This window comes from Pimephales promelas, chromosome 15 (assembly GCF_988280905.1).
Source record: "Pimephales promelas chromosome 15, fPimPro1.hap1.1, whole genome shotgun sequence".
NCBI lineage: Eukaryota > Metazoa > Chordata > Actinopteri > Cypriniformes > Leuciscidae > Pimephales > Pimephales promelas.
Window position 1 is genome coordinate 11,833,558 of NC_142783.1, and position 15,652 is coordinate 11,849,209.

At 39.1% G+C, this 15,652-nt stretch overlaps 2 protein-coding genes across 6 annotated transcripts in view; one reads left to right on the top strand and one right to left on the bottom strand.

Moving 5' to 3' along the window:
- cdc42bpaa (CDC42 binding protein kinase alpha (DMPK-like) a) overlaps window positions 1-8,497 on the top strand; it is a 97,144-nt gene extending 88,647 nt beyond the window's left edge. For 4 of the 5 annotated variants that reach the window (XM_089120138.1, XM_089120140.1, XM_089120141.1 and 1 more), the window contains 4 exons: window positions 618-735; window positions 4,022-4,139; window positions 5,564-5,724; window positions 8,259-8,497. In XM_089120138.1, coding sequence (XP_088976264.1) covers window positions 618-735; window positions 4,022-4,139; window positions 5,564-5,724; window positions 8,259-8,390 — 529 coding nt within the window. In that variant the 3' untranslated portion in view covers window positions 8,391-8,497. Of the gene's footprint in view, window positions 1-617; window positions 736-1,112; window positions 1,296-4,021; window positions 4,140-5,563; window positions 5,725-6,381; window positions 6,457-8,258 lie in introns of all 5 variants that reach the window. The other variant, XM_089120142.1, reaches the window with a different exon arrangement.
- Window positions 8,498-11,045: 2,548 nt separating this feature from the next.
- Window positions 11,046-15,652, bottom strand: part of fzd3b (frizzled class receptor 3b) — a 41,028-nt gene continuing 36,421 nt past the window's right edge. Inside the window, exons 6-7 of the mRNA XM_039681820.2 lie at window positions 15,327-15,551; window positions 11,046-12,910 (exon numbers count right to left, since the gene is read on the bottom strand). Of these exons, the coding sequence (XP_039537754.2) occupies window positions 12,691-12,910; window positions 15,327-15,551 (445 nt within the window). The 3' untranslated portion in view covers window positions 11,046-12,690. The remainder of the gene's footprint in view (window positions 12,911-15,326; window positions 15,552-15,652) is intronic.

Below are 15,652 nucleotides of genomic sequence, written 5' to 3' on the forward strand. Positions count from 1 at the left end.
CTCGCTGAACACTCTGACTGAGCGCTTGAGAGTTTTGCTCTCTGTCAAGCGATTTCAATGCATACAATACAATGTTCATATCTTATTAGTGTTTCAATCGCGGAAAGACGTCAATAAAAAGCTTGTAAAGTGTCACTTAATGTTGCATTTACCAGTTATCCAGTGTTCACAGTTCATTAGTTAGCAATAAAAAACACTAGAGAGGAGCTTATTTACTGTTAATTATATATTTAGTTTAAAGTGTTTTTTGAAAACTACACTATGTGTAATTATTTAGTTTAGCATTAAGTTACAAATAGGATTTGAATATAATAGTAATTTTAACCTCTAATAGTATAGTAATGTACCAAATGAGAAGGTTCCCTGTATAGTTTACAGCTTTAGTTTGGAGTTTCTTTTCCTCTAAATAATCTGTATCTGCTAAATTTAGTATCGGTGCAAGTTTATCTGTGAAAATTCCATGTAAAATAAAAATAAATAAAATTATTCATTATAGTTTCAGCATTGTAATTCTTTGCAACTAATCCAAGTTTCTTGTTTGCAATTTGTTGAATTATTCTAGTGTTGAGAGGGTATTCATATGCTCTGAGTCTCACTGCATTGTTTGTGCTCTTCAGGGAGATGCTGAGAGACCCAGAAATGAGGAACAAGTTAATTTCAAACCCAACAAACTTCAACCATGTGGTTCATATGGGCCCGGGAGATGGGATCCAGATCCTGAAAGATCTGCCAATGGTAGGAGCTTCTGACAGCAGGGAGAACGTCACCTCTCAGATCCTACGCCTCCATCCATCTGTTTCTAAGAGCTGTTTTAATGAGCATGAGCTGTTAATTATTTCAGTTTTATAGATGAGCTTGATTAAAAGATGGCATAAAACCACATTTGACTTTTGTAATGTCACGTTACATGGCCAATTTATATAGCCATACACATTTTAGGAAGTAAATAGGTCAATTTTGCTTTCATGTTGTCTTTTAAATGACTTTATCTCATTGACTTGTCACCAACTTGTTCTTATCGAGCAGGAAACTGTTGCATGCATCTATATTTTTTCTTTCTTTTTCCTCCATTTCACCCCTCTATATCTGCTCCTCTTGGGTTCCTTCTGTAGCCCGGTTCTCCTCTCCCCTCTCCTCATCTGCACCTCATCTCCACCCCTACCAGCTTTGAGCATGTCTATCACATGACACTCACCTCTGCTGACAACTTCCTGTCCCGGGACTCCTCCCCTCTCTCCTCCCACTCCCTGTCTCTCAGCTCCGCCCCTGGGACCCCTGCTTCCATCTGCTCTCTGGTAGGACCAGAGAGAGACACACTCAATCCATCCATCTGTTTTCTGAATCTATTCCCACATGCATTAGTTCACTTTCACCCTCAGTCTGTTTTCAGACTGTCTGCTTGTGTCACAAATTGACAATCTGTTGCTCTGCATGCCAAATCATCGTCCTCCTTATTTTTATTTTTATTTTTTTTTTTAGTTTTAAAGGTACAGTAAGCAAAACACTGTTAAAAGTGGTTGGGATGAGCACCACAACACACCTGTAGTCAATCAGCAATTGACCTATGGCTAAGCCACGCTCTCAAACGCGATGTGCGCCGCTAACCCGATACACTCTGACATTCTCTGCTTCCGCGTCCAATGAAATGCAGTGCAGTTAGTCACTTTTCAGTCGTGTTTTCTTGTTATTTTAAGTTTAAAATGGTCAAACGGTGTGCATGGGGTACATGCAACTCCGACACAGGTTCCAGAGAGGCTGACGGTGTGTATTTTTTACCCTTTCCCAAGCCAAATCTCAGCCGAGATAAGTGTCTGCTCTGGATTAAGTTAGTCAGTAGACGACAACACCAACTAAACGTGGATAAATTAAACAAGGATGTCTACATCTGATCTAAGTTAAGTCAACAACGCATTTGAACGTTATCCTTAAAATCTGTAACATAACGTTAGGCTAACGTTAGCCTAACTAGGGCTGTCGCGGTAACCGCAATATTGTAGTACCGCGCTTCTGACAAGTCAACCGCAGAGGATTGCACGTAACCGCAGCAACCGCGATATTCACGTTTTTTTTTATAAGGCTATACCCTTCTTGTTTTGAACTTAATGCATGTGTATTGAATGTTAAACGACTTCATAATGATAACAAGACTGTTTATCATGGTGATGTGTAGCCTACAGGCTTCACACAGACAGTGAATGAGAGAGATCGGCAGAGCGCGTGCAATTACCTGAGTCTGTCTTTGAAATATTTGTTGCATCATCATTTTAACGTTCTCTTCACGGGTATTTTCCCATAAATGCGCGTCAGCAGCAACGCTGGTCAGCATCCCGAGCGCGGGGAAATAATATCAGTGAGTCATGCATAGAATCAATGGGTCTCTAATAAGTGAAGCATCAGCTTCAGCGTTGCCTGCCCTATACGACGCATTGCTGCTCAGCTGAGCCTTGAAAAGTTGAACATCAATGTTAAAAATAATTAACATATTGTTTCTTTACATCTCTTTTAATGAATTAGCTTTTTTAAACGTGTTCGTTGAATGAACGGTTCAATGACTCGCTCAAAGTCCGTTGTCATAACAATATGCGCGCTGAGTGAAAGTCTTTCAATGCGCATACTGTAGACGCTGTTTAGTTTCGGTTACAATGGTTACTGAAAATGTCCTCGTTTTTGTCCACATCGAAAACTTTATTTATATAGCAACAAAAACATAAATTAAATAAATAAATGGCGGTAATACCGCATATCGCGCTATTGAGCCACTCAATATTACCGCAAGGGAAATTCCATAACCGCGACAGCCCTAAGCCTAACATTAGAAAACTTTAATGTTGGCTTCTAGCTGCGTTGTACATCATGTCACTTAACTTCATTAATGTATCTGTAAATAACCGAGATAACAAATGTTAACAATGTTGTGCTGAATGATTCATGTAAATACTGTAGCACCAAACGGTGATGGCAACGATATGCGGTTTATCACGTTTACACTGTGACCTGTACATTTTTGCCTGGAGCTGATGCTTTTCATCGCCCTTCTCAACAATAAAATTATTAATATAATCCTCCAATGCACGGTTAAGGCCCTTCAGGTGACTTCGAGATGATATATAATCTTTCTGTCTCCAAAAATCACCAATTGCCTCCTGTGAAATGTCTCCTACTGTCCCTGAATGTTGACTGTTTACTCGAGTGAGTGGAGGGGGCGTGGCTTAGCCATAGGTCAATTGGGGGCGTGTCCACTCATAATGGGGGAGGAGAAAGAGGGAGCAAGAGGGAGATTTGAAGAAAGACTGTAGAAAGGGAGATGACTGAGAGACATTACAAAAGAGTAATATCAGTGAAAAAGAAGGGTTATGATCAGGCGAGAGCTTTAGGACCAGCGTTTATATTAGAAAAGCTTTCCAGCGCTGGAGAGACCTAAGCGGGAAGGCCTCAAAATGGCCGCCGATGAGTTGTTTCTGCTCTGTATGTGAGTAACACTGGTTTTGATTCATTTCACAGAACCAAGATGTGCTGTAATTAGCTATAGTAACAGGACAGTTTTGAGTGTCATTAAAGCATTACATTGCTTCACTTCAGCTATGATAAAGAGACATCTACTCTTTGCGTGTTTGTGCATTTTGGGGGCGGAGCAATAAAGGGTTGTTGGGTGGCTGCTGTTTGTTTGGGTTGATTTATAATATCAACAGTGTTTCTCTGAAATGGCTTTTTACACCTTTAAGGATTAAAACCAGGTACGACCTCAATGCTAACAGACCACATTAAAAACCACAAATTTAACTTTACATTTAATGGGTTTTGTTAAATGACAAAATATTGTGTATACTGCTGGTTTTATGAATCTTATTGAAAAACTGTGAGGAGAAAAAAGTGAGAAAATGATTTAATTTTCCCTTTGCTTCATAATTGAAGATAATTTACAGTGACATTGGTGTATTTGTAGCTTTTGTGAATTTATTTATTGTTTGATATCAGTAATAATAATGTTTTTCTCTGCCCACTGTGTGTTTGGGGTGTTCAGAATGTGCGCGCTCAGGAGAGTCGTGGTGTCCTGGGAGCATCCGTCAGTATCCCCTCCATCAGCAAGGTCAGGCCTGAACCGGGCCGATCTATGAGCGCCAGCAGTGGTCTCGGCACACGTGAGTACTAAAACATACTCATATATATATATATATATATGTGGATAAGAATGACTCAAGAAAAAACTTTTGCTTTTAGTTTCAACTGTTGGTAGAAAATTAACTGGTTTTATAGGAAATATCCCTAAAACAAATTTTTTGGCATATATATATATATATATATATATATATATATATATATATATATATTAGTGCTGTCAAACGATTAAAATATTTAATCGCGATTAATCACATTAATGTCATAGATAACTTGCGATTAATCGTAATTGATTTTTATCTATTCTAAATGTCTCCTCTTTTTGTCCCATTTTTTTTTTCTCAGTTTAATGCTCTTATCAACATGGAAAAGTGGATCGGCTTGCTTTGTGCAAATGTTTTTTATTGAAAACAACATTGGCATATACTGTGTTCAATTGCACACTAATATTCTAATTTAAAATGGGTTTGCGTTAATAACGCGTTTAACTGAAAGCCCTAATATATATATATATATATATAAAAAATACATAGAAAAAGATATATAGTGCAGTGTACATATGGTCAGAAATATTTCGGTCTTCTTGTTCTTAAGGGCGATTGGTCTTTTGAATTTTTAAACTTGAAGAGTTCAGATGCAAAAGCCTCTAAATGCCATTTGAAATTTTTTTCTTTTCTTTTAAGTGAAATTACTGAACTTAAATATACAAGTTTGATAAAAATCATCATTAAAGAAGAAAATTTCAAATGGCATTTAGAGGCTTTTGCATCTGAACTCTTCACTTCCTTGTGAACTTTTAAACTCTTATAAACTATAAAACTGTCTTTTGAATTATCAAACTCAACTTTGATTTTTCATAAATAGTATGAAATCCGTCATAAATAGTATTAGAAATTAGAAGTAGTCCCAAATCGTAGTATGCTGAAATGACTATTCCAAAGATACCCGGAATGGTCTACTTTTCCCAGCTAGAAAAGTGCAGATCCGTGCTCGCTCTAATGGCTAATATTGCCCACAACCCATTGAGTGTTGGACGAGGATTCGATTAGAACTACAAACACGAATAAAAGTGATTAATAATCAGTATCTAACCTTGCAAAAATATATTTATTCAATGTTATCCACATTATGTTTAATTTGTAACAGCATTGTGAACATTTCTAAAGATATAATAGGTCACTAACTTTTCAATGCATCATTATGCAAACACACAAAGAGTTCTCCACATGAAAGACCAACGACTGGCAGATCAACATGCTTCTACATTTCTCTCCGAAACGGTGGAGGATTTTAACTGTGACAGGATGATTGACTGCAGTTTAAACGCTGACAGGATGCGTGTATCTAAGCAACAGAGCTGTCTGTTAAAGACACAGTTATGATGAAGCAGTGTGGACACCCGGCAAATGTCTTAAGGATCTGTTTATGGCTGTGTCCCATATCCCAGGCTCCACCGCTCAAAATGGCAGCGCAATGAGACGGGACTTTTCGGTTGGAAACTACGGTTCCACCAAACGTCAGATGACATCACCCTCTGAAGGCTCGCTCTCATCCGGAGGGGGCGTGGACTGCGGGAGTGACGCCCCTCTCTCCCAGTTTGACAGAGAGGTCAGTGGCTTCTTTTCCTAATGCATTGGTTTCTTAAAGTATTTTACATATTCATTTTTAACTTTGACATTTAAAGAAAAAAACAGCAAGCAAATAATAATGTGGAAAAAAAGGGGGCTTTAAAGGTTTTATTGCTAAAAATAAGGTTCTTTATTGATAAAATATAGATTTTCTGCAACCCTAGAGATAGTCATGTGGAAATGTCTGAATGACAAGACCGATGTGATTTCAATTGTAAAGGGGTATTTACCCCTCAATGGTGTGTTGTTCTTGTGAATGTTGATTTAACATGTTGATTCGACCTCCAAACTGATCAGAACAGGTAAAAGTTTCACTCCTGCAGCTTTTTGTGCGCTGCTGATCACAGCTAAATCTCAATAGAGAGCACTAGAACTAGTGTGTTATATAATCCCTTAAAACCAATATACAGGCATTCGTTGCATTTCACACACCAAAATGTATTTGAAGGGTCTCCATCCTCTCTTTCTCACGCTATATGCATGTGTTGAGTGTGTGAAGTGGCACCATATCCACAGATTGAGGTGTTGACCTGCAAACACTCCACCTGCACACACACGGTTTGCGCCTCGGCTCCACGTTTGACTTTGTGCACGTTGATTGTATAATGATGTGTGAGTGCTGTGTGTGACTCTTTAGTGTCCGGGAGTGTCACCCACAGAGAAGACCCCTGATCTGAAAAGGGCTTTAAGGACCCTGCTTAGTAAGCTAAAGGTAACATGACCCTGAACCCTGTAGCTCCCACCTCATATGGAGGAAATGGGTTAGTTGAGCTGTCTCCGCATTGAAAGCGTGTTTGATCTGTGTAGGTGGTGGAAGTGTTCAGCGTTTGCTTGCGTTAATGTGCTGCATAGCACCTTTTATACATCCACTTATATTGTGTAGAGGAGTTGTTCTTGTCGTGGTTGTTCCAGCTAGTGATGAACTCTTTAATCGGCTGATGTTTGTCTATTTTTATACCATTACATCAGCCAATACATGTTTCTGCATGGCAGATCCAAAATCTACCAACGGCCGAGCAAATGGACAACAAATATTTTCAGGTCTTTTTAGTGGATTTTGAGTAAATGTTGTGCAAAGTGTCTTATTTTCAGCCAATAAAATAAGACACTTGTTCTAACTTTTATATATTTATATTGTAGTTACAGTATTTGTCCTTGAGCATTGGAGATGGGTTAAAATGGTCAGCTGTTATTTTGCCCCTAAAGGTACTCTTTAACTTTTGATGTCACTGTAGCTTTACCCGTTAATAGATGCGGTACTTCCTTAAAGCTACACTGTGTACGTTTATTCTTAGCTAAAAACACTTAGTTCTTTCAAAAATATATGTGCTCATTAATGTATATTTACTTCGTTCAAGTAATAAAGTATTGTCGTGAGTGTATAATATGCCATTGAAAATACATACGGGTAAGGGGTTCTAATGACGGTCGCTCCATCTTGAAAGTACATTAGCCAAAGAGGGACATACCCGTTAATTCAAGCTTCGCATTTCGCGTTTACGTTTGAGTTAACACTCATGGACGAGGTCGAACTGGAAGCCATGTTAATCTTGGACTACATTGGCCACCGTAGGAGTTAAAACGAAATCGGAATTGAGAGGAACAGAAACTAATATTCACTGGATGGTCATATACCTTTTCACCGCTAGATGGGGGTAAAAATCACACAGTGTAGCTTTAAAAATAAATTCCAGCACAGCTACAACAGCCAAAATGAAATGACCTTCACAATAGATAATGCTTTATATTGAACTCTGTTAGAGAGCTACAGTACATATGAAAATGTATCTGTTCAATTAAATGCCTTACTCAGCAGCTGAGTAGGGCTGGGCAAAAAAAATTGATTTTTCGATGAATTGTTTTTTAAAATGTGGTCGATTCAAAATCAATTCTCAATGGCCACGAATCAATTTTTTCAAAATCAAAGATCAAAATCAAATCGAATTGAGAGCTTGTGAATCGAAATTGAACATCTGAATCGATACCCAGTCCTACAGCTGAGTAATAATGACACCATCTCCACAACCATGTAACAACTAACCTACGCCACTCCCACACCGTACACACGTCAAAGTTGCAGAGCAGCTTTTCTCTATTCACGCACATGACAAGACGCACACAGGCAAGTAACGCATGTACTTAATTTCCCGTAAAAAACTAAAATATAAAACATCTGTGAATCAGGGTAAGACAAAAACACATTTTGGAAGAAAGATTAATGATGTATTTATTATGTGAATTTTTTGAACAAAAAAACATTAGATAGTGTACCTTTAAATATGTTTTAAAATGTAATTTATTCCTGTGTTGCAAAGCTGAATTTACTCCAGTCTTCAGTGTCACATGATCCTTCAGAAATCAGTCGAATATCATGATCTGCTGCTTAAGAACATTGTTTTATATCTTTATAAATGTCTTTACTGTCATTTATGATCAATTTAATGCATCCTTGCTGAGGAAAAAGCAGTAGTGTATTTAGTCTGTTTATTCATCATGTCTGTGTCCTGCTTTTAGGATTCAGATTCACCACGTCACTCCACGGCCTCCAACAGCTCCAACCTGAGCAGCCCACCGAGCCCTTCACCCCCGCACAAGAGCAAGACTCAGTCTCTGGAGCGCGGCCAGCACCTGGGCTGGGAGACATGAGCTCAGTCCCTACACGTCATATTCCCAAACACGCCGCCGGGGCCAGGTGTGTGTTTGTGTGCATATGCATTACACATGTGATTGTTTTGACACGCACCTTACATCCCTTTCGTGGACCCATCACCACTGTTTCTGTTCCTCTGCTGGATGGGGAACAGTCCACTCAGAGTGTGTGTGTGGAGGGGGGCCAAAGAGACAAACACACAGCTTTAACGTGAATCGATCAGTGTTTGTAGTCAAGTGTGCCTCATCTGACGCAAGGGAAAAAATATGCATTCAAAAGTCTTAACGGACAGGGTGGGATGTTACTTTTAAACACTAACGCGGAAAACTGTTCCTGGCATTCCAATCAGTGTGATAAAACGAGCCCCGATAGATAGAGCGCCCCCTGCTGCGGCACTACTGTATAACTCCGCCTCTACCCTCCAGTGCCATGCCGACCTTCAGAGGTCAGAGTTCAATAATGTAAATAGAGTTTAAGTAGAGTATAATATATAATGAAATCATAACACTATTCTGTTGTTAAATAAGTGTGAATCGGCTTCGAGAGAGTCTTCTTTCCTTTTGATTTCCCGCGTCAATTCTTTTTATGTAAATCGAAGCATTATTTTGTCAAGTAATTCCACTAATTCCGCTGTCGAGGCGAAAAGATTCGCAAGGGAACACTACAAAAAAGTATTGGGCCTCATTCATGAAACACAACGAGAACAATATTTTTTCGTAAAGCCATTTTTATGTATATTTAATCCATGGAATATACCATTAACAAGCTTGCAGTGAAATCATTGGTGTAGATTCACAAGTGTGCAGTGAATTTGTGCATAAATTAATTCACGTGTAAACTGTTGCATATAACACAAGGCCACTGTGTGAATTGTTGCATTGAATGCAGGGTTCATCACTGAAATCATACAAAAAAAACTTCATTTAGAAGGTCGTCGTAAAATTGTTTGACGGTATTTAACAAAGCTGATGTGCGAATGTTTTCAAACTGCTTTTTTCATGAATGTTGTTGCATTGCGTGCAAGATCCAGCGTTAAGAGAACTCAAGATGCGTGTAAATCACTAAACGCAAACTCTCATAACACAATTGTGCTGAATGTAACCGATTCACTGCAGCCTTGTTCGTGTGTTACTCTTGCCTAGATCTGTGCTTCACGCTTCTGTTACAGAAGCAATAATGCTGTTTCCAAAGACTTTTTAGTATCTTGTTTTTATTTTCAGTGTTTTGAGGTTGTTGTTTTTTTCACAACTCGCAAGAACCAAATTTTGCCTAAAGTGTACATGTGAATATTAACATGTAATGTAAGCTATACCAGAGCATTTAATGTTTGTGTGACATGGAAAAAGCATTCAAAGGGCTTCAACGGTTTGCAGCTCATGATGACACCGCAGGGACCAGCCGCAGATTAGGTCATTTGATATTGAAACCAATTCAGCAAGTGCGTACAGTAAAAGCTGCTGTGGTGATCTATCAAACATCCCTGAACCTCGAAATAGCTCAGATTAGAGAGTCAAGCCATTACGACTCCAACAGAACCTCATCAGTCCGCTTACATACACTAATGGGCGCGTGTGACGTGTTCACTTTTCGCTAGTGCTCACTTTTGCTAAGCGGATTTGATCAATTAAGAAAGGGATCGATTTCCGAAAGAAGATCGAAAAGAAAAGAAATTAAGAATGGGCTCATTTTACCACTCCCCCAGAGTTAAACAGTTGGGTTTTACCATTTTCGAGTCCATTCAGGTGATTTTCTGATTTTTAGAAGAATATCAGTAACCAGACAGTTTCTGGTCTCATTGACTTCCATAGTATATATTTTTTGCCTACTATGGAAGTCAATGAGACCAGAAACTGTCTGGCAACTGATATTCTTCTAAATATCAGAAAATCACCTGAATGGATTCGAAAACGGTAAAACTCGACTGTTTATCTCTGAGGGAGTTGTAAAATGAGCCTATTTCCAAAAAAAAAAAGTGGAGTATCTCTTTAAAACGAATTTTGCAGATGATTGTACATCTTGGAAAAGCTCACTCGAATATAAAAATGCATATCATTCACTCGCCCGCATGTTGCTCTCAAGCTTTGATTGAACTTCTGGGAAAGTGATGTTTTGGCAGAATGTTTACGCAGTTTTTTTTTTTTTCCATGCAATGGAAGAATACAGAATGATATATGTATGCGTGTATACATATTTACACTTGCATTGTCAGTGTCTGATTGCTGACATTACAAAACTGCACACATTGCAGTTCACAGTTTTTCAATATAATGCTAACAAATCGTATAGGTTTGTAAGGACAGCTTCATTTTTTGAGTGAGCTTTTGTTTGCTGATAAAAACGAATGGACTTTCAGTATTGAAGCACACCCAAGTAGAGAAATAGTGAAAGTTTGTGCATATGTACCTGTGGTTTTATTCATTCTACTATTGCCAGCATTTTGTATGTTTCATTATATGCAAGCACTGTTGAAACCTTCACTGTGGACCAGTCCTGCAAACTCGGCACATGTTGTATTTTTAATTGAAGCGCTCACTGTCGGTATCGCTCGGGACCTTAGTTATGCATTTGCTCTATTCCATGATCATGTTCATTTTTTAAACAGAAACTAATATTCATAATACAGGTTGTTGTTGTTGTTTTCCATAAAAAGGCTGTAACGGGTTAGAAACAATTTGCCAGGGTTATGGTATTAACATGAACAGGAAACCTGTTTGAAATGATCTCAGGTATGTCAGAACCAATGATTATATGTTTGCATGATGGAGGATTTAAGATTGTAGAAACGACGGCCGTTTGATGTTTAGGACTGTTACTTGGCAATGAATAGAGCGGGAGGTGCCTTAGTTTTCTTGGATCGGTGTGAACCGGTCAATGTAGGTAGAATGGACTAGAACGAGAGCAGATTTTTGAGACACATTCACATGCATTTCACGTGAGGATTTCGTTTGCCTTGTTAGTGGATTGCTACTTCATATCATATAGTTTTCTTCTTGGTTTCGACTTTTTGTAAGACTATGTACAGATTTGCATGTCATAGGTGTAATCACTTGTTTTAAGGACTGTACGGCTGGATTGTTTCGTTTTATTTTTATTGTATTTTATTGACCGTGTGGCGTGAATGGTTGGGATGTGAAAATGAATTACCCCATACTGCAACGTATACCTTTTTCCTATTTCTTTTCTTTTTTCTTTTTTTTTTTGCACAAATGTATTTAAGGTGGAATACTGTTATTTGTATTGGTTTGGACACCACTTTTCACATGGAAAGCTCATTATCTGACTATTTCAATAAAATGGGGAACTACAAAACACACCAAGCGTTTTTTTTTGTTTTTTTTTAACAAAAGCTTTATTTGAAATCTTGATATGACGCTATGAGTGGATTTGCTGTCACACATTCAACAGATAGCTGCAGTTAAAGTGCTGTATCATCCCTCGTTAGTTACGCGGACAAGCGTGAAGATCAAGTGTAATCGGGAAACCGAAGGCAAAGCTACAGCAGACGCGGTAATAGCGATCAGAAAAACGGCTTTTACAAAGCTCGGGTCCTAAGTCACGTTTAGGCACTGAGTACCACTGTAATCTCATCCAACACGTAAACAAAAACACTCACTTTTAAAGCGTGTCGGAAATTCAAGAACGCATTTTTATGTAATGTTTAATGGCCTTAGCGCATGAGGAAATGGCCTGCTGAAATATTCATGAAGCAACATCAGAAAAAGCTCCATTTACAAAGCACTTATACACACGCTCGCTGTTTTTAATCCATTTTAACTGTGTAACGTGACGAGTGAAGCAATATCGAGTGTGATGAGGTAGAGCGGCTGGGAAAAAGCACATCAGGTGTTGGTGAGGACTCTGGTATGCCGTTTCTCCATGCGATCCTTCTCAACCAAACTACCCACGAGAACCAAAACCACCGATACTCTCTCTCTTTGAATCTTCAAGCGTCGTTGATCCATTAACTCTTTAAACAGGGTTGAGCGATGGATGTAATGGCAAATATCCCCTCGGACAGCCGCGGCCGGTCCTGCTTCATCCTGACGCGGCGAAACGTGCAGTAAACTTCATCCAACAGAACTTCACAGTATCAAAGAAAACATATCTTGTTACTCAGGTGCGCCGCCGATGGGCCAAATCCTGCGGATGGTTTCAGATTTCCCTGCTGCTGCCAAAGCACATGTCTGTCCGTCAACAGCTTCCCAGGCTCCCACAGGACAGGGATTGTCCCACGCCAACAGATATATACGCCTCTCGTTTCAGTCGGAGGCTCAAATCTGAGGACAGGTCTCTGGGTTACGCACTTGCCCCGTCGTCCTCCACCGCCACGCGGTTCATACTGGATCCGTGCGTTATGCTAGTGGCCGGCGCGTCGCTCAGGTCCCGCGCGCTGCCGTGTCTGGGTTGGCTGTCGAGGCGATGAAGGCTTCCGTGATGGGACAGCTGCTCGTTGAGTCGTGGCATGCTCCCGTACGCCGGGCGTTCCTCCGTGCCTCTGTGGCTGGTGGGGGTGAACCTGTGTTCAGAAGGAAAATCGGCAGGTTAATTAAGTTCAGGCTTCTTTGAACACGTAGCTTCAACATGTCTGCACATGCACAACTATATTAAACCCTTAGAGGAAGCTCAACTGATACACTTGCACTGGATCAGAGGTTTCAAACCTGGGATCCAGGGGACCCAAAGGAAAGGTTCAGAAAAAAAGGTGAATAATAATAATTTTATATATATATATATATATATACATTATTTTTACTTGAGGAGTGAAATATATAAAATACAATTACATACATATAAATTTATTATATTTATATATATATATATTTTTCCACAGTAAATTTTCCTTCATACATGAAAATACATAATAGCTTTTATTTTTTAGGCAGGGGATCTTATCAAATTAAATAAATTTTATTTGTATATAAATTTTTGCAATGCACAGTGTTTCTAAACAGCTTCAATATCTTAACATCTTTATGGCTAACAGCTGGATTTAGCAGATTAGAGCATAGCCTAGATTAATCAATAGCTGCGTTTCCATTACCCTTCAATTTGCGCAAATTGAAATTGCGAAATGAAAATACGCTCAATGGAAACACGTCAATTTCGCAAAAACTCCCGTTTATCGCAAAAAAGTTCTTACGCTCACATGAGGAGGTTTTTCAGGCAATTCGAAAAAGGATTTTTTCGCGAAACTGCAATGGAAACGGATTTTGTACATTTACAGTCACCTGACTTACAAGACGGTGTGTGTTTTTAGGTCCGTGTCCGCAAATAATAATATTAATTATCATCATTAGCCTATTATAACATTTATTAGGCTACATATGTAGAAGACGCTTTTATCCAAAAAAGGAACAAAGCAATTCGTCACATCTCATCAGTACAGGTTGGACAATAATAATAATAATAGGGCTAAGATTATCACAAATAAACACTCGATTTTGTCCAATATCCAAGAGTGTGTGTGCGGAGTTTGGAGCACGCACTGGATGGCAGACAGGCGTGCCGTGAACACTTTCATTTTCCCATCAAGAGTGGAATCAACTTAAAAATCATTTCTGGTTATACAGAAAATAATAATACATTATTCGCAACTACTTTTATTTGCGTAATGTCACAATAACAAGAAAACGTTGTGCTTTTTAAAATAACATAAAACAATCAGGCTGCTTTATGATCTTCGTGAACTGGAGCGTGAGAACTGAAACAATAGCCTTTATAGACTAAAGCTTGACATGTCCACTTTAAAAAGAACAAATTCGAATCGTAAACTAATACCTTCTGATTATGTAATCTGTATGAAAGGTGCAGTTCTCTCTAAAGGTGCATCCAGAGATTGTTTTTAGCTCGTTATTTTTTCAGACGCATTTAAAATAACTCACTTGTACAGCACTGCGGGAAAAATATCATAACTATCCATGTTCTAATTTGGCCTTAGAAAACCAGTAAAATCTACATTTTTTTCCCATATTAATTTGTGAATATTTTAAATGTTTTAAAGGAGGCACAAAGTCAAAGAAATATCTGAAAATTCGTTGAGATCTATATAGCGCAGGCTGCTATTGGTCTGGTCAAACTAAAATGTTGTTGTTCAACCTTTCCTTTATAAAAATACAACAACCGTTCATTTTTCGTTTCGCAACGACCGTTTGGACATTATACGAGATAGAGTTCTTTATTAAATTCATTTTAAAAAAAGAAACAATAATTACAGGAATAGGCCTAGCCTCTCTAAACCTCAAAGTAATGCCAACAAGACATCGAAGCAGAAATAAGGGAGAAACACCAGGAACTCCGTGTCTTTCCCTGCCATTAATGCTTGGATAACACACCACGTCTCCTTCCATTAATAATAATAATGTCTAGTGCAGTGCATGGCTGTGAAATAGGTTACCAACGTCCGTTGCCATGATTTTTGGAATGACTTATCGCGAGAGGAAAAAAAAAAGACGTTTTAGTCGCATAACATCGGTTAATGGAAACACCGTCATTTCGCAATAGTTTTTTATCGACATTTGGAAAATATCGCAATATCGAGTCTATGGTCAACCTCCTCTAACTTAGCTACAGTAGTGCGCACGGCAGAGAGAGCGAGAGACCTTGAGTGTGTGCCTCATGAAGCGCATGTAAGACAGAGAGCATCCTGATTGGCCGATTGATAAAAATCAAGAATCGAATTGAACCGTGACCAAAAATGTAATCGAATCGAGGATTTGGAGAATCGTGACACCCCTAATATTTATGTGTCACTTTAAGGTGAGTGAACTGTATGAATACGAATAAAATTGGACATAGATATCCAACTTTATATAAAGATCAGGGTCATAGTATAGTTACATTTTGTGACAATATATACTATATATGTGCCACCTCTCTCTCTATATATAAGCACAAGTGTATCATCGCGCTTGTCGGGATGCGGTAGAACTCGCCTGCCGTCTCTGTCATGGTAGCTGCTGATCTTGCTGTGGACGCTGCTGGCTTTGCTCCGAACGTCGTCCAGCATGGCCAGGTGTGTGGAGGAGGCGTGGGTGGACGTGCCCTGAGTGGAGGTCCCGCGGGACTTGCGGATGATGGGTGTGTTGGGGTCACGCAGCAGAGACTGAGCGAAGTCGGGCTCCTGCAGAACCTGCCGGCTCTCGTTCACTGCGCCGCTGCTGGATACGGGGAGAAACAAATGGACTCGTTTTATGCTATTTTAATGGCAACAACATGGTAAAACCAGTTGAAATATAGGCAAATAAACAGACAAGCAGAA